The sequence below is a fragment of the Nannobrachium achirus genome (assembly GCF_963921795.1).
Source record: "Nannobrachium achirus genome assembly, chromosome: 15".
Lineage (NCBI taxonomy): Eukaryota > Metazoa > Chordata > Actinopteri > Myctophiformes > Myctophidae > Nannobrachium > Nannobrachium achirus.
The window spans coordinates 33,367,827-33,392,008 of NC_137822.1; the positions used below are offsets into that span (position 1 = coordinate 33,367,827).

At 45.5% G+C, this 24,182-nt stretch overlaps 2 protein-coding genes across 3 annotated transcripts in view; one reads left to right on the forward strand and one right to left on the reverse strand.

Annotated features, from left to right (window-relative positions):
* tsc1b (TSC complex subunit 1b) overlaps positions 1-9,139 on the reverse strand; it is a 59,448-nt gene extending 50,309 nt beyond the window's left edge. For both annotated transcript variants that reach the window (XM_080742927.1, XM_080742926.1), the window contains exons 1-3: positions 9,084-9,139; positions 4,246-4,477; positions 1,874-1,977 (exon numbers count right to left, since the gene is read on the reverse strand). In XM_080742927.1, coding sequence (XP_080599053.1) covers positions 1,874-1,977; positions 4,246-4,354 — 213 coding nt within the window. In that variant the 5' untranslated portion in view covers positions 4,355-4,477; positions 9,084-9,139. The remainder of the gene's footprint in view (positions 1-1,873; positions 1,978-4,245; positions 4,478-9,083) is intronic.
* Positions 9,140-21,270: 12,131 nt separating this feature from the next.
* Positions 21,271-22,971, forward strand: LOC308299780 (eukaryotic peptide chain release factor GTP-binding subunit ERF3A-like; the record flags this gene model as incomplete). Its single annotated transcript, XM_080743568.1, has 1 exon — positions 21,271-22,971. The coding sequence occupies one exon, from the start codon at positions 21,271-21,273 to the stop codon at positions 22,969-22,971; it is 1,701 nt and encodes a 566-aa protein (XP_080599694.1).
* Between the last annotated feature and the right edge of the window lie 1,211 nt (positions 22,972-24,182).

Consider the following 24,182-nt stretch of genomic DNA (forward strand, 5'->3'; position numbering starts at 1 on the left):
GAATGGCTGCTTCCTTGGCAACCGGAATGTTCCCAGTTCGATCCCGGGCTCCCCCAGAGTTACTGTCGAAGGACTGTGTCCTTGCGCAAGATACTAAACCCATAATTGCTCCAGATGAGCAGGTTGGTGCCTTGCTTGCATGATTTCCTCCGCCATTGGTGTATGAATGTGTGTGTAAATGGGTGAATGTAATGCACAATCTATGTAAAGTGCCTTGGATAAAGGCGCTATATAAATGCCTCATTTATCAATATACGACAGGGTTCCCCAATTAGTTTTCCCCAAGGGCCGAATTATGTCTAGGGTACCAAGCCGAGGGCCACAAAATTGCAGGGGGCGGCGGTGGCGTTCCCGCTACTCCAGCGACAGTTCAGATATCGTCGTTGTCGGGTGAAAATCTTGTATGTCCAAAAACCGCAAATGCAACCGTTTTGCATTTATCATTTTAAAAAGGATTTAAACTAGTGAAAACAGCCGATCTACAAGTACACAACGACGTTGTGTGCTTGTAGATCTGCTGTTTTCACTACTTTTGTGCAACGGCCTTGTATGATTTGCGAAAGAACGTACACATTTGGAGATACAAGATTTCCACCCGACAACGACGATATACTAGTGTTGTTGCTGCTCTCATACCACCATTATGCTTCTCGAGCCTTGCTTCTCGATGCTTCTCGAGCCTTTGATCTCATCCACCATTATAAGCTTTTTAATACGCTCAAACTTAGGGGTGTACCTAACTGTCTGATTCGCATCCTAGTCTACTGGTATGCAAACCAGCAAATGCAAGTTAGATGGGGGAGCACATTATCCACCCCCTTTCGCGTGGGTAATGGCGTCCGTCAGGGGGGGATTTTAAGCCCCGCCCTCTTTAATTTATATATGGATGGTTTATCCAAGCAGCTGGGAGAATGTAGGACAGGATGCATGATGGGTGATACGCTAATTAATCACTTCATGTATGCAGATGACCTTAGCATCATCTCCCCCTGTAGCAGTGGATTCCAACAGCTTCTGAATATCTGCTCTAACTATGGGTTAGACTTTAACATCAAGTATAATGCTAAAAAGAGCATGGTCTTAATCTGTAGAGCTAAGGAAGATGGGGAGCTCAGATTTCCTAATTTTCACCTGTCTGGGCAAACAATATGTGAGGCTAAAAGCACAAAATATCTTGGTCACATTATCACAGATACCCTTGAGGATGATGAAGATATGTCCAGACAGAGGAGAATGCTTTATGTACAAGCGAATATGTTGGTCAGAAAATTTCATCACTGTACTACTGAGGTTAAGGTAAATCTGTTTAGAACATACTGCACCCCCCTATATACAGCACCTTTGTGGGTGAACTATAAAAGGGGGAGCCTACAAAAGCTACAAGTAGCCTACAATGATTGTTTAAGAATCCTGTTAAATAAACCCAGGAGCACCAGAGCTAGTGAGCTCTTCTGCTCCTTAGGTCTCACCACATTCATGGCTCTCTTAAGACACCTGACATATAAGTTCATGTGCCGACTGGACTGTTCATTAAATGGATTAATTGTGCTGATGACGGACCCCAGCCGTAGCTCTGTCAGGTACACTTCTACCATCAGAGGACGGTGGCATGAGTGCCTCTCTTGATCTGTAACCTGTGGGGCTGGGTTATTGGACTGAACTGTATTTATTTATATTTTATCTTTTTTTACACATGTATTTTTATATTTTTATTCTCTTATGTGTTGTATTGTCCTTACCATGTGGGCCATGAGCCTGTAATAAAGTTTATATATATATTACCGGGGTTGGTGGGGGCCAGACAGTAGCCCCACGCGGGCCGCAAATGGCCCGCGGGACGCCTATTGGGGAACCCTGATATATGAGGTCTCACCTTATCATGTGGCTCTCTGATGGAACTGAGGATATGCATGGCCTGGGCTGAGTTGGTTTCCAAGAAGTAGTCCACCAGGACATTCAGCAGCATGGACCCTCGCTCTGCAGAAGGGTAGAATATGAAGCGCAATTCATTAGGGGTGTAACGATACGTTTTAACTGCGATACCATAAGCATCACGATACATGGATACATGGCGATACGATACATGGATATTGGTTAATTCATGGCAATACGATACGATTCGATGATTTAAAATTGATACAGTAACTATTTAGCAAAAGATAATCTGCATTAAACGTGTGGATTTTTAAAGGAACATTTTTGGCATTTTAGGATGCCAGTTGCTCAATCTTGATTACAATGAGTAACTACTACCACACGTTCTAGTTCCAAAGAGTTATAATGAAGTCTATTTTTGTGAATTGCGCAACCGCCCCCGCCATCGGTTAGTTTTTTCCATTTTCAGCAGAAAAAATAAAATAAAAAAGACTAGAGACAGCGTATTGTCTTCATAAAAGGGCAGTTAGTGTGAACAACATAGCCTTAAACAAGTGGTAAATAAATATCGGCACATACATAGAGAGCCATCTAAATAAATGCATATTGTGTAAAGGTTCATTTTCTGCTGTAATAAAAAAAAATAATAATACTTTAATATATTCTAGATTCATTGTGCATTCAGTGAAATATTCAAAAGCTTTTGTTTTAATATGGATTGTTATGGCATACAGCTCATGAAAATAAAAAAATCCATCTCTCAAATTATTAGAACTAGCCCTTACCCGTTCAAAGATATGAGCTCTGAAATGATGTGCAGTGTGTGGGTTATGGGATGTGCACTGTGCACACAGTATATGAGGGATGGAAAGTAACTTGAACTGGTGCTTGCATGATAATATGTAGGAGCATCAATGTAAGAAATACCTGTTTTGTTTAATGGCTACAGAGATACTGTGTACCGATCTGCATGATTTTGGACAAAATCTGTAACAGGGCCAGACAACCGCTCCCCCCCCCCCCCCATCCCGCCCCCCCCGCCCCCCCCCCACACACACACACACACACACACACTGGTTAAACATGTTGCCTCATGCTAGATGCATATATGCCTCAAGCTAGATGCAGAATAGATATAGATACACCATAAAAATGCTAATATACAGCATATGATTTGTGAAAGTGACAAACGGGCTTCACAGTTATGTTAGGTGTGTTCATATGCTAATGGTGATGCGATTTCAGATCAATTGCTCCAGCCACTGAGGAGAAACGCCTCAAGCTAGATGCAGAATAGATAGTAGATACACCATAAAAATGCTAATATACAGCATACGATTTGTGAAAGTGACAAACGGGCTTCACAGTTATGTTAGGTGTGTTCATATGCTAATGGTGATGCGATTTCAGATCAATTGCTCCAGCCACTGAGGAGAAACGCTGTTTCAGACAGACAGACAGACAGACAGACAGACAGACACTCACTCAGACACTCACTCACTCACTCACTCACTCAGACATTCGCAAAATTATAGTATAGATATTACACAAGACCACTCAAAAGGAGGATTTATAATACAGAAATGACAACCTTTTGAAAAGTATGTTAATTTATGCACTCAGTACTTGGTCTGGAATACTTTTTGTCTAATATTTTGAAATATGTATTTTTTCATGAGCTGTATGCCATAAAAATCCAAACAAAAACAGTGCACGTTTTGAATATTTCACTGCATGCGCAATGAATCTAGAATATTTGAAAGTTTCATTTTTTGAATTATATTACAGAAGAATTCTTATTCTATTTGATGGCTCTGTACATACATACAACAACATACAATCGTGAATTCACGCAGGTGAAGCAGTGTCCACTGCTATTGCACTTAAATCTTGAATCAACAAAAAGCACGACATGGGATTAGGGATGGGACGATAAGCGATATTATCGTTTATCGTGATTAAAAAAAACGTGCGATAATCGTATCGTGGAGATTTCATTTATCGTGAAATCGTCCTCTAAGTCATGCACTCAGTGGGATCAATTCACCTTTTATTTGCCGAGCAGCATTATCCGGTACCATTTAAACCCTCTATTGGTAAAAGGTACTTATAATATACGTACTTGATGCAGTCTTTTTTTCACTCTCTACCAAATCTACCGGTATTTTATTTTCCCAAAAAGCTTGGCAAATGTTCCGCCCCAGGATAATGGATGTTGGGACTTGGGAGATATTTTGATTATCGCGATAATATCGTAAATTTCTTTGGTGACAATAATCATCATATGACATGACATTTTCATATCGTCCCATCCCTACATGGGATGACAAAATGATAATGGTGTCCGTTCAGGCAGGTGAACCGTCTTACCAGTGCTGAGGTGCTCATTGATAACGCCTCTGATCTCTTCTAGTTGACGGAGGTCGGAGGTTTCCAGGAGCGGGAGGAGGTCTGCCACGTTGGGCTGCTCCCTGGCCATGGTGGCAGTACTGGGGGGGCCCGGGCGGGGTGGGGGTCTCTCACACAGCCACACGTCCCTCCCTCCTGCCTGCCTGCCTGGAGGGCTCCCAGGGGCGCCCGCCTTCACAGTCTCCAGGCACCGCTGCATGAAACCCCAGGGCACATTCACAGCATAGGCCAAGTCACGTGTTAATACAATAAACTTTAATATTAGTTCATAAGTTACATTACCCCCCCCCCCCCACCCATAGGGATTTGCTCATGTCCAGTACAAATGTCCAGTACAGTTATTACAGGGGGTCCTCCAAAACTTCCAATACTTTTTATATTAACAACTTGAACCCTAGTGTCCATATTCTGAGAACTGTAGCCAAAAAGCTCACAACGCCTCGCGCTGTAGATTGGCTATTTTTGGCAAAAAGGTTTGGTGTAGAGGAGAAAAAAGAGCAGAGTACAGAGTAAAAGGTCAAGTTTATTAAGTAGTGACGGTTCAAGTGGTTAAATATCTGAATTCTGAAAACACAAATTTACATGAATCTAAAATACACAGATGATTGTGTTATCAAACGAAACTATATGGAATCTATGAATAGGTTGTGGGGGTCCCTTCATCTCTCTCTCAACTAAGCCAAGGGGTCCTTGGCCTGAAAACGTTGAAGACCCCTGTCCTAGACATGTACTGAGTGGACCATGATGACCCCAATTCCTAGGCACGTAACGGACTAGAACCTTTATGAAGTGTTTCTGCCTCACAAGCCCAAGACATACAGTACAGTGAATATCTAACTCTAGCCCTATTTACTCCACCCGTATCAAATCGGTCAGCATTAGACATGCATCGTTCCATTCCAAGCTGTTAACATTAGCTGACGCTAGCATGACATATACATGCTCTATTGTCTTTTTGCTTGACAGAGGACAAGAAAAGCTAACCAACCAAACCTAAATATTATTTTATACATCATACTCGTTAGGCTTTTAACACCAAGTTCAAAGAGATAAGATGATAAAAAATAAAAAATAAACACCAGACCAGGCACTCGAGAAGCATTTCTGAGAAATGTTGTTTGAGAAATGTTTTATGACCTCAAGGTTGCCATGGTGCTTGCTTGAATCTAATCTCTGCTTGCATACAAGTCTTTGTAGTATACCATCTGAATTCTGATTTCCTTTAGCATAACCTTCACACCCAAATGGACATCCAGTAAAAGGGGGAAGAAATACATCTTCTAAAAGAATGAATCTAGGAGAGGTTTAACAAGGCTTGATAGGTCATAATACGTTAATCTATGCAGGTTTTCTAAGATACCATTTGGACTAGACAGTGACTCAGCTCACCAAAGTAACAGTAGGCCAAGATGACATTCCAAATGTCCAGCTGAAACACAAGCATTAACTACTAGTAGGACGCCCTAAAGGCGATCTTCATATACAGTATGGGCATGAAAGGGACAAGGATGGAATTCACCCTTTGTTGTCCCTTTCGGTGCCATGGCATTGGTCCGAAGGTTCATTAGTCCGAAGGTTCATTAGTCCGAATTTGTTAAGAATACTATGCCTAACTCTAACCCTAACCCTAAACCTAACCTCAGTAACCCTAACTAAATTTGGACTAATGAACCTTCGGACCAATGAACCTTCGGACTTATGGGCAGTCCCCCCCCCTCTTCACACCCATTGGTTGCTGTGTCTTGGTGGGACACTCCATCCACTACCATTTTAATTTAGTTGCTTCATATTGTTATTCTGTGTGTTCAATTCTAATGTCCAAACTTGGTTTCAGTAAAATGGAGCTGCTCAGTGGCAGTATAGTGAGTAGTGACTCAGCATGTTTTTAAATGTTTTTATTTCTCCAAAAATTATGTTTTAGCAAATTCAACATAAAAAAGTTTGAAGTTACAAATGGGTTTGTATAGGAAGGGGGCGTGTCTGATAACATGATTATCAAATATTTAAATACTGAATAAAGCAACTTAAAAACTGTCCGGGTGTTCCCAAAAGCCTGAGTAGACGATAAAATGACCCAAAGTTATTATTTTATAAGTGAAATATCCCTTTAAGGAACGAGTGAATGTGTGTGTGTGTGTGTGTGTGTGTGTGTGTGTGTGTGTGTGTGTGTGTGTGTGTGTGTGTGCGCGCGCAAGTGTGTGTGTGCGTGCGAGTGTGTCATGACAAATCAGAACAAGAAGGCGCTAATGCCTTAGGATAGCCTTGGTTCACAGAAAGCCACTTCTCCATTGTCTTCTGGGTTATCAATTAACTGCCCTGTCATGGGGCTGATAGTGGGGACAAGTAAATGTAAGTGGATTTAGGCCAACGTGAATGTTGTCTAGCTTTGAGCGTCTTGCGCGGGGGGACACATGGTCAGTCAGTCCAGTGACACAAACAGGATCCACCCTGCGTGTGACCTCAAGGCAGCCACTCCTGGCAGCTCTGGAACGCTCAAGGGGACACAAAGAACCTTTATGCTGCCCAAGCACTTCCATGTAAACACTGGAAATTACATTTGGCTGTGTACAAGCTGTTACGCACAGCCTTCTTTCTCATGCCTTCAGAATATGGGGAATTTTACATAGATAGTAGACAAAACAGCCAGCACAATCAATTTAAAAGCATTTTATATATACATAAATGTGTATAATGTGTTTTATGTGTATATTGTGTTATATATAAGCACAACATTCTGAAAGTGGTAGTAAACCAGTGGTTCTCAAACCTTTTAGGCTGTGACCCCCAAAATAAATATATTTGAACTGGGGACCCCCACCCTGACAAGCACTTGGAATTACTAGGTATTACATTTAGCGTTACTTGGTTCCATAGATAAATATTGAAAAATAGTCAAACTACAAGGTCACAACGCCTCGCAATGCAAGGCGTTGTGAGCTTGTAGATCGGCTATTTTCACAATGTTCGCCTCTTTCTTACTTAATATTTGCCAGTTTGGTATTAAAAAGGTCTTGAAAGTCCTTAAATTGTCACGATATCTGTCAATGTGCAGATATCGTGTCTGTATACACTACACTTATACAGTATGTTGGACTATTTACCGTTGAGTGAAGGGGAAAAAAATCATCTGGGGATTCCACAAAATATTTTTTTGTGGAATCCCACTTGGGGTCCCGACCCCAAGTTTGAGAACCATTGTAGTAAACAATATAGATATTTAAGGTCATTTATAAACCACCGCTGAATGTGTCATGTTGACAAGGCAGTCGGTTTCATAATGTAAGGTCACTGAGGTCATAATTATGAAGTCAATGCACACCATTATTACTGATCCTGCTGCAAAATGTCAAGCCCTGTGCATGCATATTTAATAGGATTATTATAGGTTCAATAAGTATGAAAATAATAATGATTAAAACGCCATGGGGGTCGATTCTCTGAGCAAAATGAATCATCTGAATTTTACAGTGTGCAGACAGATGCAAGAACCGCATGGATTGGAGACGCATACAGGAGAAACAACAAGCAAAATGACTCATCATAGCGATCAAAATAACATGTGCATGTATAAACATCATGTGCAATCAAGTATACAGGGCTCAGGTAGCACTTTGCAGCTCTAATCATCTTCTGTTGCCAACAACAAGTGCTACTTTAAGACCTGGAACGCATCTGTGTCACTTTACATTTTCATTTTAACCACTTTAATCATTATTTTAAATTTTGGCAATTGAGAAATCGCATAGAAGCTCACAGCTTGTAGATCTGCTATTTTTGAAAGATTGTGCAAATCTTTGAATATGTATTATTTTAATGGGGTCCCTGGAACGTCAACATACTTTGAGATGGGGGCCAAATACCCAATATGTTGTGGTTCCTTGACATGACTATGTTTGAGCACCACAGATGCAGATTATTATTATTATTTCAGACATTTTAGAAGACCCTCCTGGATCCAGCAGGAGTCTGCTGGATTGTCATTTCTCCTGGATTTGGTGTCACACTCCCAAAATTCACCAGAACGCAGGAAATTACATCTACTATGTTAAAAAATATTCTGAGGGAGGACCCCAAAACATTTGCAGTGCATGCAAAATCATACATTCACTTATGTAACGACTGATTATTATTAAAGATGGGTCCTCTTACATTGCTTCAGTCAAATACATTCTGTAAAGCCACTTTTGGCGTTTTAATGGCTGAAATTGTACCCATCATTTTCCAATGCTAGTAAAGCAAGCCTGATTAATGTATCAAACCCGCAAAATTCGCCAGAACACATGGAACATGGACTACCGGTACATCTATTCTAGTCTGTTAAAACCACACACCCTAAAATATCCTGGATTCTGACAGTCCAATGTTGGCAGCCCTGACTAGTGTTCGGCAATATGAATGGACCTGCACGGACTACTGGCTTGGTAAACAACCCTGCGAGGAGAACAATGGGCAGGGTTCGCTTTACTTTATCCGATTATCTTTTGCTGGCATTATTGCGTATTATACTTCTCCTACGTCAACATCCGTGCACTTATGAACCCGTGGCAAAGTAAAAGTAGATAAATGATTACATGTTAGAAATCAGAGTCAGTCTGATATATTTTTCCCCAAAAACAAGTCAGTCTCTCATCGTCGCTGACAGCTAACGTTAGCTGGAACAACAAGGAGTAGAGGAGAGAAATAATCGATTTGACATCCGTAACTGCTCTGCAGCAATGCACGCCGTCGGACTCACATTAAATATACACGCATTGTGTAAAATTAAAAACGATAAGTCGCAAATAAATGGACCTGTTTACCTGTTAGAGTAACCGCACTCCACAGGGCGCCGCCATCTTGAACAGCTCACAGCTCCATACCACCGAGGTGCTCCTCCGCCGTCTGACTGAACTACATGCAAAATAGTCCCAAGTTAGTCATCTCCCCAGAGGCTCTAGGATAGAGCACTAATTTTTACCACTAATTTATCAATCTAACTTACTTTCAGTGGTGTACTAAGTACATTTACTTAAGTACTGTATTAAGTAAAATCTTTAGGTATTTGTACTTTACTTGAGTATTTCTATTTCCAATTTTCAATATGCCTACTTTTACTTCTGCTCCGCATCTCGGATGTACTTTTTACTCCACATTTATTGGAAAACTTTATTAGCTACTAGTTACTTTTAGATTTAGATTTTTATTTTTATTACTAAACATACAAGGTGGATTTGGGCAAATATTGCGGCATGGTCATGCTGGACTTGGCATTTGACACCGTAAATCACTCTAAGACCTGAACTAAATAAGATCTGCACCTGGCTCAATGACAACGGTAGGTTCCGTACGGAACCATTGTTTACTTAGATATGGAAGGATGACCTCCCACTTGGGTAATGACGCCCCCTGGCGATCATTCAGAGAAACTACTTCAGCTCCCGTACTAACGTAGGTAGGAAGGGCCTGTCACTCAAACCGGAGTGACCCGCCTCCAGGCTATATAAGCCCCCGGAGGCGGAAGTAACATCCTCTTAATACCACTCTCTGCCATATTCAGTGAAACAGAGGGGCATTACGTGGGAGGTCATCCTTCCATATCTAAGTAAACAATGGTTCCGTACGGAACCTACCGTTTACTGTCAATATTCCAGGATGACCTCCCACTTGGGATTCTTAAACTCCCCTCTAAGCCACAACCTACTCTCATACCCCCACACACCCCTCATACGGGTGAGCACAGCCCAAACGGGCGTGACCCATCACCCAGAAGGTCCCAGGCCCACCGGACCTGGGTGTGAAGGCATGAGAAAATAAGGAGAGACCCTGACAGACCGAAGTCCGCCTCATTCAACTAAATGAAAAGGACAAGTCCGCCTTATAAGTAAGACACACTATATAAGGAAAACACAGGGTCCCCCCCAAAATACCCCAGGTGGCTACATGCCCACCTGTGGGAGGGGAAGATCCGACTCCTCTATGACGTAGAGGAGGCAACTGCACCCAGAACCGAATGCGCTAGCGAAGAGGATTCGATATCCAGGTGATAGTAGGCTGCAAAGGTAGAAGGCGAAGACCAATTCGCCGAAACACAAATCTCCTGAACGGAGACTCCCTTTGCCAGTGCCCACGAAGTAGCCACACCTCTAGTGCTATGGGCTTTAAGTGCCGCCGGCACTTCCACACCCGCACTAGAGTAAGCCAGCCTAATAGCATCCACAATCCACCTCGAAAGAGTGGGTCTAGACACCGGCTTTCTGACAAGAACATTGCCCATTTCCACGAAGAGCTGAGAAGAAGCTCTAGAACCAGCAGTCCTGTCACAGTAGGCCTTCAATGCCCTGACAGGACAAAGGCAATTCAGCCGTTCATCCTCCACCGAGACAAACGGAGGAGGATGAAAAGCCAGAAGAACAACAGGCTCCTTAGGAACCACCATGTTCTTAGGAACAAACTTAAGATGAGGCTTGAGCAACACCTTGAGATCATTGTTCATAAACTGCATGCACTCCGCAGACACCGAGAGAGCTTGCAGGTCACCAACTCTTTTAGCCGTGGCCAAAGCCAGCAAAAGAGCCGTCTTGAAACTCAAAAGTTTCAAAGGCATCCCTACAAGCGGCTCAAAGGGAGCCCGACATAGGCCCCCTAGAACCACCTGCAGATCCCAAACTGGGAACAAAGACCTAGTCACCGGCCTCAAACGTTCAACTCCTTGCATGAACTTGATGACCTCCGGGACTTTAGAAGGTGCCTTGCCCGCCACCTCCAGGTGACAGGCATTAATAGCCGCCAAATACCCCCTAAGGGTAGAAAATGCAAGACCACTTCTCAAGCGGTCCTGCATAAATTCCAGAATCTCCTGGGCTGACGCCACATGGGCCACCACCGGTGGAACACGCGACTCACACCAGTCCTCAAAGGCATTCCACCTTCCATCATAAGACGCCCTCGTAGAAGGCGCCTTAGCACTCTGAATGGTAGCCACCACTTCAGAAGAAAAACCAGCTGCCAGCAGGTTTAACCTTTCACGTGCCAAACCCACAGGTCTAGGACCTGCAGGTCTTGGTGGAAGATCTCCCCCCTGGCCTGACTCAACAGATCTCTGCACTGAGGCAGCTGCCAACCCGGTTCGCAAAGGAGAGGGGCGATTGCCGACCTCCACGTGCCCTTGTAGGGAGCCACCAGGAGCATCTCCAGACCGAACCTCCTGACTCTCTCCAGAGTGGGTCGGATTAAGTCGAAGGGGGGAAACGCGTACAGTAGACCTCTCGGCCACGTGTGCGCTAAGGCGTCCAACCCCAAGGGAGGACTGCCCTTCACCGCGAAGAACAACGGACACTTCGTATTCTCCGCTGACGCAAACAGGTCCGCCACTGGCTGACCGAACTTGCGAAAAATCTGGTTCGCCACCCTGGGGTGGAGAGACCAATCCTCGTAGCGAGACCCTCCCCTGGACAGGAGATCTGCTCCGCTGTTGAGGAGACCTGGGACGTGTAAGGCCCTGATCGACTTGAGGCGCGACAAGCACCAAACCGTCAATTCTCGAGCCAGACGGTCCAGTGGCAACGACGACAGGCCCCCCTGTTTGTTGACATAAAACATGGCCGTCGTATTGTCTGTCCTGACCAGGACGTGACAATGCAAAATCCAAGGCTCGAAATGCTTGAGCGCCAGGAGTATAGCCATCAACTCCAAATAGTTGATGTGACGACCCCTCATCTCCAGAGGCCAAAGCCCCTGCGCTGTGCGCCCCTCGAAAGTGGCTCCCCATCCACTGAGACTGGCGTCTGTCGTGATCGACTTGCGGGAAACCACCTCGCCAATCGAGACCCCGCTGGTGAGGAACCCCTCCACCAGCCACGGAGACAGGGCGATCGCGCAGGAAGGGGAAACCGTAACCTTCTTGTACTTCAAGGAGGGCGGGATCCCGAGGGATAACATCCATCTTTGAAAAGGTCTCATATGAAACCTGCCCAAACGCAACAGATGTACTGCGGAAGCCATCATTCCCGTCAGTACCATGCAACTCCTGTAAGTGACCTCCTGGCCCACTTGAAAGGAGTCGATACATTCCCGAAACCTGTCCACCCTCTCCTCTGAGAGACGGGCCGACATGTCGGATGAGTCCAGAAGGACCCCAATGAATGTAAGACGACTTGCTGGAGTCAGCATGCTCTTGCCGTGGTTGACTATGAAACCTAAGGCCTTCAGGTGAGCCAAAACCACTTGTGTGTGACGCGCCACTTCGTGGGCGGAGCTCGCTGAAATCATCCAATCGTCGATGTACGTCGCCAACCTGACGCCCTGCTGTCTCAGCGGGGCGATGGCTGCTTCGGTCACTTTCACGAAAACCCTCGGGCTCAGTGACAGACCGAAAGGGAGTACTGTGTACTCGTACAGGCGACCCTCGAAGGCGAACCGTAGGAATTTCCTGTGTGGGGGATAAATCTGGACGTGCTGATAAGCATCCTTCAGATCCACTGAACAGTGGAAATCCCCTTGCCTGACCGACCGTAACATGGTGGGTACAGTTAGCATCCTGAAAACGTATTTCTTCAGGTACACGTTTAGTGCCTTTAGGTCCAGGATGGGACGTAGCCCCCCCCCCCTTTTTGGGCACCAGGAAATAACGGCTCCAAAATCCCAAGCGGGATTGGGTCCTGTCCAGCTCCACTATAGCACCCTTGCTTAGCAAGGAGCTGATCTCTTCTCTCAAAAGATTTGCTTTTAAACCACGCGCCCTGGTATGAATAACCCTGCTCGAAAGCGGGGGTATGTCTGCGAACTGTAACCTGTAACCCCTGGTTATCGTTCGAAATACCCAATGGCTCGGGTTGCATAACTTCCACTGGCGCGCGCAGCGTGCTAGCGTGTTTTGAGCGAGAGAAACCCCACCACTGTGCTTCCGTGACGGCGGAGCTTTTTGGCGGCCGGACCGGAAGTGGGGAACCTGCGTATCCGTATCCGGAACGACCGGATGCGGAGCGCAAGGGTTCAATAGGCCGCATGGCGGAAACACCTTCTGGTTGTACCGCTTGACTAGCGGAGCTATTTTGCGGCGGGACCGGAAGTGGGGAACCTGCGTATCCGTATCCGGAACACCCGGATGCGGAGCGCAGGGGTTCAATAGGCCGCAAGGCGGGAACACCTTCTGATTGTACCGCTTGACTAGCGGAGCTTTTTTGCGGCCGGACCGGAAGCGGGGAGCTAGCGAATCCGTATCCGGTGAAACCGGAAGCGTTCGGTTTTCGCTCGATAGAGCAACAGGAAGAGCAAAGCGATTCGCCTGATAAACAGACTTGCCCACAACTAAAGCATTCTCTCCTGACAGGAGAGGAACTTTTACGTTTAAAACCTGCTCTAAGGCCTTTATGCTTGTCCCTTGACCCGGGCTCATAGTAGGCCGACAGAATTTCTGACTCAAGGTTAAATTCATAGCATCGCTCACGCGAGGGAAAATCCACTCGCGCGCATGAGGAACCACATAATTGTTTGACGTTAACATTACTGGTTGCTGATAAAACCTTTGACTGATTAAAGAGTCCTGACGGGACTCCATCATTCTTACAGGAGGCATGCATAAAGGAGTCATATTGTCGACGCGAGGGATATCCCACTCGCGCGCTTGAGGAACCACATAATTGTTTGACAATAACATTACTGGTTGCTGATAAAACCTGCGATTGATTATCGAGTCCTGACAGGACTTCATCATTACTACAGGAGGCATGCACGATGGGGTCGTCTGTGCTAGTGCGAGAGAGTTGGACAGAGACAAACTTTGCTCTTTCAACATATTTATTGTCGACACAGGAGGCATCAAAATCAACATTTTCATTTCCCCGACACGGGGTACAGAAAAACGCCCTCGTTTGGGGGGAGGGGGACCGAGAGACACCTCGGACCCCCGCCCCAGCACAATCCCCCTCTTCTGAGTGTCATTTGCGCTGTCCCCTACCGCGGCCACCGCGGTAGGAAGACTGCTGCCTGCCATCCTTGGACGGGCGGCGCGGCTGAGCGCGCTCGGGAACCACCACCTTGCTGCGGGGCCTGTCAGGCGCCCTGGCTGCAGAGGCTCCCCTGGAGGAAGACGAGTGCTTCTTAAAAGAAGCAGAGCGGCCCCTTTCCTTGACGCGGGAGGAGCGGGACGCCCTCCTAGCTTGCTGCGGTTCTTCCTGTGGCACTGTGGTGGACTCGACGATGTCCTTAGCCGCCTTGAAGAAGGTAACTCTACCCTGCAGCAGCTCCAAGCCCCCACCCATGAGGGTGGTGGGACTGTTCTCCATGTTAATGAGAGACTTGTACATCTCCCCGCGAGGACCTAGAGGCTTCTCGCCCACGTCCCTCTTAGGCTCGAGGTCGACATAGTCGAGCCAGCGGGCTCTCTCAGACTGGAGGTTGTAGTCCATGGACCTGCCCATCCACTTAACCGCATGCCAATTGACCTTCAGCATGATGTCAAATAAAGTGTTCAGTGCAGATGTGTGCTCCCCCGTGGGCAGACCTTTGACCAGGTCCTTGGTGGAAGCGAGCAAGAGCTGGATTAGATTCAGGTCCTTAGCGGCCAGAGCAGCGGACCGGTAGGCGTTACGAGCCCTGTCCGACTGCAGCTTGTCCTCCAGGACAGTGAACCCCGGCGGGTTGGTGCCGACGGGGCCGACAAACGGCCCGTTTTTAGCCGTGCCTACATCCTTGTACTGGGGTCTGACGGAACCCAGAAAAGATTGTGCCAACAGGTGGTCCAGGTTAGGGCAGGTGGACATGCCTGCCTCCGCACCGCCCACCAAATCCAACACAGAAAAAGGCAGCTTCCTGGGGTCTTTGTGTGTCTTCCATGAGGAATGGAGGGCCTTGGTGAAACCTTTCACCAGCGGCAGCCTGGAGAGGACATACGGGGCGGGAACCGAAGGCTCCTGCCCGGGCATTTCGTCATCATCCTCGGCCTCTTCAGAGGGGAGAGGAGGTGGCAACTCCTCTCCAACTCTGGCAAGAGCTCTCATGTAGACCGTGAGATGATCCAGCATTTCTGCTGCAGAATCGACGTCCTCTGCTCCCGCTTCACCCGCTTGACTGGCGGGTGGAGGGGCAGTGGTGCCTGAGGAGGACTGGGAGCTCCCTGCGGCGTCCAGTTGACGTGCTGGAGCCGCAGGGGCATTACCTTTCACTGTGACCGTGAGTCGAGAACCATCGTTCTCGACGGAGTCCTCCTCCTCCTCGGCCGTGTATCCAGAGTATTCAGAACCAGAACCCTCGCTCTGACAGGAGCTCAGGTCCGACTCTCGCCTGAAAGTCTGGACTGTTTTGGTGATGCTCACGTCGAGGGGAACGTCCCCGACGGTCACATCCGAGCGTTTCTTTTTGGGCACCGCGCCCGAAGGGGAAAAGGCTACCGGAGGGATGTTAGCCTTCTTGGTCGCCTTCTTAGCGGCGACTTCACCAGACCCGCCAGCTCCAGTGACAGTGGAGCTAGCTGCGGTCGGTTGCGCGGCAGGCGGTGTCTCATGTAGCACGGCGCCATCTTGACTTGGAATGGCGCGCTGTTTGCCAAACGGATCTCCGGAAGGCAGCGCCGCACCTTGACCAACGGTGCGGGCCGCCTGGGGAAGGAAAGACTGGGCTGTGGGGTTGAGAGCAGTGGACCCACCTGGTGGAGCGCAGGCCCCGAGGCCTGCCCTGGCTAGGTAGAACCGGTGTACCAGTACATCGTGGTCGTAGGCCACGCAGAAGTCACAGAAAGGTCCTGCTCTCCCCTGAGGACTCAGTGCAGAGAAGGCGTGTGCAACGCCCATGCAGCCGACACAGAGAGGGTGAAGATCCTGTCCGTCGATGAGTCCTGGACAGCCTTGACATTGCCTCGGCAGGAAGGCCAGAGGATCCATGGCGAAGCACTGTAGATAGAGTTAACCAGAAGCAGACGAGCTAACAAGCTAACGGCTAAGGCTAGGCCACGCTTGATTCGGGCAGGGCCTGAACAAGCGGTAAGCAGTGTAGCTAACGTTAACAAATAGCAGACGAGCTAACAAGCTAACGGCTAATGCTATGCCACGCTTGCTTCGGCGGAGGCCTGAACAAGCAGTAATAATCCTTTGTTATAGAAGGAAATAACCGTCGTTTTAGGACGGGACAAGAATAAGTATTCTTAAGTACGGGTTAATTCAACACTCGCCGGTGGGCGACTCCAATGCCACCGCTTTAGGCTAATGCGCGAAGAATAATAATACAAAGGCTGAGTTTCAACTTATCTGAATGTGATATCGCAGAGAGTGAAAAGAGGATGTTACTTCCGCCTCCGGGGGCTTATATAGCCTGGAGGCGGGTCACTCCGGTTTGAGTGACAGGCCCTTCCTACCTACGTTAGTACGGGAGCTGAAGTAGTTTCTCTGAATGATCGCCAGGGGGCGTCATTACCCAAGTGGGAGGTCATCCTGGAATATTGACAGTAAACAAACTATCAATAAACCTGGGTAAAACCGAATTCATCCTCTTTGGATCAAATCATAAGGGGTCATGACATCAAAAAAAAAAAAAAAAAAAATTGTGTGGCTTTTATCATGTTTCCTGACCTCAATTACACCCCAAAAGAATGAACATTGAACATGCAGTGGTTTTTCTGTAATCTGTTGTTGTTTTGAATAATAAGGCTCAGAAAAGTGAGTTCATTTTCCTCTGGAGTCTGGACTAACGCATCATCATCCAGGGGAGGATGTGGTTGTAGGGGAGGGTGTATCACCTTTGATGTTACTTTCCACTGTGTTTGTATCGTACCAATGCTACCATTTACCAGCAGTTCAGTTGTTACGTTCACCCTCACCTACAACCACCTCCTCCCCTGGATGATGATGCGTCAGTCCAGAGGCAAATGAACTAACTTTTCTGAGCCTATATTCCAAAAACTACAGAATACAGAAAAACCACTGAATGTTAAATGTTCATTCTTTTGGGGTGTAATTGAGGTCAGGAAACATGATAAAAGCCACACAAAAAAATTATATATTTTTTTGATGTCATGACCCCTTTAACCAGGTTGGTAACTTCACTGTCAAAGTGGGTGACAATTAGCCTGGCGGGCCATCCCTCATACTGCGTTCACTCATTCCTCCTTCGAAGGAACGAGTGAGTGAATGCACAGTATGAGGCTGGCTGGCCAGGCTAGGTGACAATGTAATAACACAAAAAAATTAAATTACCTACTTGGGTTACATTCTTGAGGAGTTGAGGCTAATCTCTCCAGTGAAAAGATGACTACAAAGGTAGACCTAATCAAAAAAATCTACCAACAAACTCGTTTCCCACAGAGGATCGAGATCAAACAAGCACGTTTGTGTGTGCAGACACGTATGTGGAATGTGAAATGTGTAGCATTATAACAGAACAAACCCTACCTCATGTAAATTTAGCCTTCTGACCCTTTTCACTGCAGCCAAATAGTTGTGCAACGTTACTTCATTCACATTAATCACATATGTTACCAATGATATTCAAACAGACAGGTGCTGCCTGTGCATGTTGACTCACTGTAGCACCTGTACTACAGGATGTAAGTATGTAACATAATTATTTATATCAATGTAGCTGCTGTGTAAAAAGTATCTCCTTTGCTCTGAACACTACAAATCCTTCACAGGGAAAGCTGGGAGCCTGCCACCCAAGTGTAATGAACTTGATACCTGTGTGCTGCTACTGTATTGATCTTGTGATTCTATAGAGCAAATTAATGATTTCCAAAGCTATATGTTTATGCCTCAAATATGACCTATTAAAGTATCTTCTTACCATACACAACAAAACAATCAAGCAGTAACATGTCTCTAATTTAAGTTGTTAAAATGGGAGGTTATAAACGGGTGCAGTTTAATGCATGTAATCAAACTAAGTCCAAGTAAGAATGAGGGTGTCCCCTGCATAATGCACACACTAATAGTAGGCTATACCATAAAGGGACAATTTATAATGAAGACTCTTTCTCTGCTGCAAATGGTTCTGAATGCCTAATGCTATTTTCCCAGTGCAAATGGACCTCTTGGTATGGGATAAGACATGTCAATGTGTGGTATGGATATTATGCAAAGACATACTGTAGTAATGTAGCATGTAGTGGAAATAGGGTCACATTCATCAGCTAAATAGTATTTAGCTAAACATTTTATTACTTTGTCTCTGATCAACTTTCTTAAATTATATGCAGGTCATAAACTAAACATTCAACCAATTAACATTTATTATTATTGCTTCAATGATATGCTGCTGCCATTCACTGAATAGGATGCCTGCTTTTTATTTTAGATGCATTTATGTGAGACTATTTAGACAAATGCGATTTGAAAGCAAAGCAACAAGACCTTGCTGTAATATTTTAAAATAAAATGTATTCTTACACTTGCTGAACAAAGAAAATATGTTGAAAATACTCAAAATTATACATCTCATCTCATGTCTTTTACATTCCCTGTTTTTGATAACCTGTTTTACAGTGCTACTAACCTTTATCAGTAGATGGTGCTATTGTACAGGAAATATTCAACATAATTCTTTCCCTGCTCCCTAACAGTGGGTTACCAGTAGCCTAGCTGGAGCTAGACATCATCCCCACACATGTTAAAACCTATGGTTAAAACAAGGAGGGGATCTATACTGCCTGTTACTTGTTAGCTGCATTAGTATATAGGCTGGCCCCACTGCCAGGCTAGGTTACCAGCCCAAAGGATCCCTATCCCTACTGCTGGTTTTCTACCCAAAGACCTTTACTTTACTTTATTTGTTTATTTAGACAGGACAGTGCCAGTTCATGAACACAGAGATATTTACATATTGTAGAAGAATATATACATATGGTCTCAGTGTAAACCAGCCGGAGTTAGTTATAAGGCTAATTTCCATCCGTTGTCCTCAGGACATAAAACAAGAAACAAAAACAGAACAAGAAAACAAAGACAGACAAACTGCACAAAGAGTCCTCAAAACTGTAAGTGATGAGTCATCACTTTTCACAGTTTTTTGGGGTCCGTTTTTAGCCCAAGGAATGTTTTTTCAATGGATTCAGAATTAAAAATTAAAAACCCCTAGTTTGACCCCTCTCATGCTACTTAAAGCAGATTTTTGGGGGGTATCTTTTTCCTTTATAGTATAGTGTGTAAGTAAGTAAATGAGACACACACTTTCAGCGGCTGTCAACAATTTTGCCTGCATTTTTGCAAGGGGCATGGGAACTCAATTTGTTATTTAACCTTCATAGTTGACAAAACCACTGAGAAACGGTGCACAGACCTATGCTCTCCACGGTCACGGAAGTATCGGATTCGACCCATCTATAATCCCAACTACTAATTGAAGCCGAGGCCGATGGGCCCGAATCGCATGGACAGGGGCTCACAGCAGCACATCCCATCCCATCCCATCCCAACTACTAACTGAGGTCGCATGGACAGGGCCTCACAGCACATTGTTGGTTCTACAGACTCAGATCTTTGCCTACTTGAATATGCCCATAAAAGAGGACAAGGACTGAAACATCCGTTTTACATTACACTGACATCACACTTACACGCATGGACTTAGTCCTACTGATGCCGTCAGTGTTCTCCATATATGGGCATAAAGGGACCAATTCACTCCACCCTATGTATGACCCAGCTGCCTATCCCTTGATCTTGCCACATGGAGATGCTGGCTTCAGCATCGACAATCCCATCAGGCAATGTCACTCTTCAGTATAGTTCTTCAGATTCCATCTACAACAAGACGTTCATTCTTCAACAAATCTTTGCCATTTCCTCCTTAAAACAAAACGCACCCCATCTTTAACAATCTCCTCAACATTGGAGGATAATATGAGTTCACTTTGACACTTGTTTCATGTCCATGGATCTGTTCAAATGACTTGTCCCCTCCCTCTCCACTGGTAGTTCAATGTAAATGTTACTGTGTCTTGCATCTCATGCATGTCTGATTCTTTCATCGTCGTATGACTGTGTCGTGCGCAGAACATAGCAGATCTCCAAGACTTCGACGTATTGCATCCGCGCCACATTGTAGGCTTGTAGATCAGGCTTCAGTAAGAAATGGTAACGTTAACTGTGTTAGTTTAGTGTGGTTGCCCTAATTGCCCTAACATGGCAACCAGACTATTGTACTTGTCTTTCTTTCTTTCTTTCTTTCTTTCTTTCTTTCTTTCTTTCCATAGCCGCGGGAAGTCATTTACAGCATGGGTGGGTGGCTCTTCCCGCGATAGTGCATCTTTCCAGACAAACTTTATTGTGCCTCGCTACTCTTCCCACAGTTTTGGGCCATATGTAAATCGACCGGCTACATCGGGACTCGTCTGCTTGCATTTTGTAAGGGATATGTTATATTATTAATAATTTTATTTATATTACTTTATTTTATTCAGGAATGAATTAATTCTCTTAAAAAAATTAAACATTTCCCAAATATGGAGATGGCTGACATCATAGACCACATGAGACTGACATAGTATGTCCAAATATCCGCATTCCAAGATATGGGCTTAATATTGATTGGTGACATCAGGGATCTTCATAATTATTATGGGCATAAAAGGGACAAGAATGGTTAGCACCGCTCAAATGGGTACAAGGACTGACAGGTATGGAGATATCCATATAAGGGCATGAAAGGGGCAAATGGTAAGATGGAATGGAATACATTTCCCAGTGGATTCCTTGTGACTGGCGTCAGGGCAACCACACTTGCAATTTCCCAGAAATTGCATCTTTCTAGTTTCTGCTGTTTCTGTTTGATATAGAAACATTGCTTTGCCAAATACCAATCAATGTCATACAGTATGACATTGTAGGTATATACAAACCGTTGGCATAGCAACGATTTGTGTTGTGTGTGTGTGTGATCTCAGACCAGAGTTCTGGACAGCCTATTTAAAGCGTTCCAGAGATTGAAAGAAGCCACACAGAACCCTCGAAGACAGAACCGGAGAGAAAGAGAGAGAGGCTTGAGAGACACGTTGAAACCACGTCCACCACCAACAACATCACAATGGAGCTGAGAGAAGCCGCCACTGAGCAGCTGGAGTCTGCGTTCAAGGCGCTCAACGTGGACACTGAACCGCTCGACCCCGATGTAAACGCCGCCAAATTGGTCCTCGCCTTCCTCCAGAATCAAAATGAAAATAGCAATTCCGGCGTTGCTCTTGAAACGGTAGCCACCATGGGGTTGTCAGAAATGTCTGCACCTGTGAACAGCGATGCCACAAATGAGACATGGCAACAGGAATGGACAGATTCAAGTGAGGCTGAGCCAAGAGACGGGTCCGGTGGCAACGGGGGGCCAGTGATGATGGAGAAGATGGAGAGGATGGAATATGAGGAAGTGCTTATAACACCCAATGTGGTGACAACCCCTCCCGACGTTGACGAGCTCCTTCCTGGGAGCGTTCCCAGGAAGGAGCATGTCAATGTCGTGTTCATCGGACACGTAGACGCTGGCAAGTCCACTATCGGCGGACATATCATGTATCTAACAGGAATGGTGGACGAGAGGACCTTGGAGAAGTATCAGAGGGAGGCCAAGGACAAGAACAGGGAATCCTGGTATTTGTCATGGGCTCTTGACATTAACCAAGAGGAGAGAGATAAAGGAAAGACCGTGGAGGTGGGCCGGGCATACTTTGAGACAGAGAAAAAGCACTTTAACATCTTGGATGCTCCAGGTCACAAAAGTTATGTGCCCAATATGATAGGAGAAGCATCACAAGCCGATGTGGCTGTGCTGGTGATCTCGGCCAGGAAAGGTGAATTTGAGACTGGCTTTGAGAAGGGTGGACAGACACAGGAGCATGCCATCCTGGCCAAAACGGTAGGGGTGAAGCACCTCATTGTCCTGATCAACAAAATGGACGACCCTACGGTCAACTGGAGCCATGAGAGATATGAGGAATGTAAGGAGAAGTTGTTGCCGTTCTTAAGAAAAAAGGTGGGCTTCAACCTCAAGAAAGACATTTACTTCCTGCCCTGCTCTGGTCTGACTGGAGCCAACCTCAAGGAACCAGCTGAACTGTGCACTTGGTACACAGGATTACCACTCATTCCATACTTGGACAGCTTGGCAAATTTCAATAGATCAAATGACGGCCCGGTTAGATTACCCATTTTAGACAAATACAAGGAAATGGGCACTGTAGTTCTGGGGAAACTGGAGTCTGGTTCCATCTGTAAAGGACAGCAGCTTATTATGATGCCCCTCAGCAAGCCTCCACATGTTGTGGAGGTTCTCAGCCTCCACCACATGCCTCAAGAGGAGGAGACGGACCGCGCCACCCCAGGTGAGAACCTCAGGCTCCGACTGAAGGGCATCGAGGAAGGCGAGATCTTACCCGGCTTCATCCTGTGTAATGCTGAGAATCTTTGCCACGCAGGGCAAATCTTTGATGCCCAAATTGAAATCCTCGAACACAAGTCCATCATCTGCCCCGGTTACAGAGCAGTTCTTTACATCCACACCTGTGTTGAAGATGTGCAGATTACCAACATAATATGTCTAGTGGACAAGAAGACGGGTGAGAAAAGCAAAACACGGTTTGTCAAGCAGGACCAGAAGTGCATCGTTCGCCTGCGAGCAGAACGGATCATCTGCGTTGAGACCTTCAAAGAATTCCCCCAGATGGGAAGATTCACTCTACGGGACGAAGGAAAGACCATTGCCAGAGGTATAGTACTGAAGGTTGTTCCTGAGGACTGAAGAAGGCAGTCACCAGCTCCCAAAGCCGAGATCGAGCTCAAGACCCACACAGCTCATCAGTCCTGCCAACCACCCCTGCACCAAGAGAGCTGGCTGCTCACTTGGTGGAGTGAGTTTTGGCCAGATATATGGGGATGCTACACTCGATTCAATCCAAGCACGCCCTCGCACTTCACTCCAGTGACATTTCACTTTTGAGTCCCTCACTTGAGCAACGCCAGTCAGCTGCTGTAGTCCTCATTTAAGACCATGATTTGGATTTGCTTATTTTCTTTCATTCTCAACAGTACCCCTCCAGGTGGTCTTTGGTCTTCCTTTTCTTCTTTTCCCTTCTGGTGCCCATGTCATTGCTATGTTGCAGTCATTGTTGTGGTCCTGTCGTAGTATGTGTCCATCTTAGCTCCACTTCCTCTGGTGAAAAACAGTTTAAAAACAATTCTGTGAAAAATGAAACCCATTTTAAGCAATACTATACTGTATAATTCATCTTGTTTGACTGTGAGTCATTAAATGGTAAGGTGTACGCTTTCAATAAAGTATATGCCAGACCTCACTCTTGTACGAGTCTCATTTACCGCTATGCCAATTTCCAGGTCAGCCCCCCTTGCACATGTACCGTATTCGAGTCTATTCTATTCATACATAGTCTAAGTAGGCTATATTGGCTATATTTAATCTTTTATGCTTTCAGCAATGAAAATGGAAATGAAAGAGAAGTTATCTCTAAACAGAAACAGACAGGGTTGGCTAGGATTCTTTTTTCATGGCATGGCACTGAGGGTTGATTTGGTTGTTGTCATTGCAACCGATAGACCGTTTGTCTATAGGAAGTACCGCTCAACAAGTTGTCAGAACTGTATTTATTCATGTAAAAATCACACCAGTGTGAAGTGGGCATTGTTGATAATGATGATGATGATGATAGATGATGTCACAGGATATGGACATACAGCATCAGTATTTGATAACATTAAAAAACATTTGGAAAAACACATGCTCATACACACAAAGTCACCTATTGGAAAATACATAAATAAATACATTTCCAGTGCCCATGTCATTTTGGTGACACTCGTAAATAACAATATTATTTAATAGTGTTTAGAGAAGTTGTCAAAAACACATTTATGTGGAATGGGTATTGTGAAAAATATACCAGTAAAACGGTATATCAAATTTCCTTGGCCTATTGCCAGTGTGCACAAGTAGTT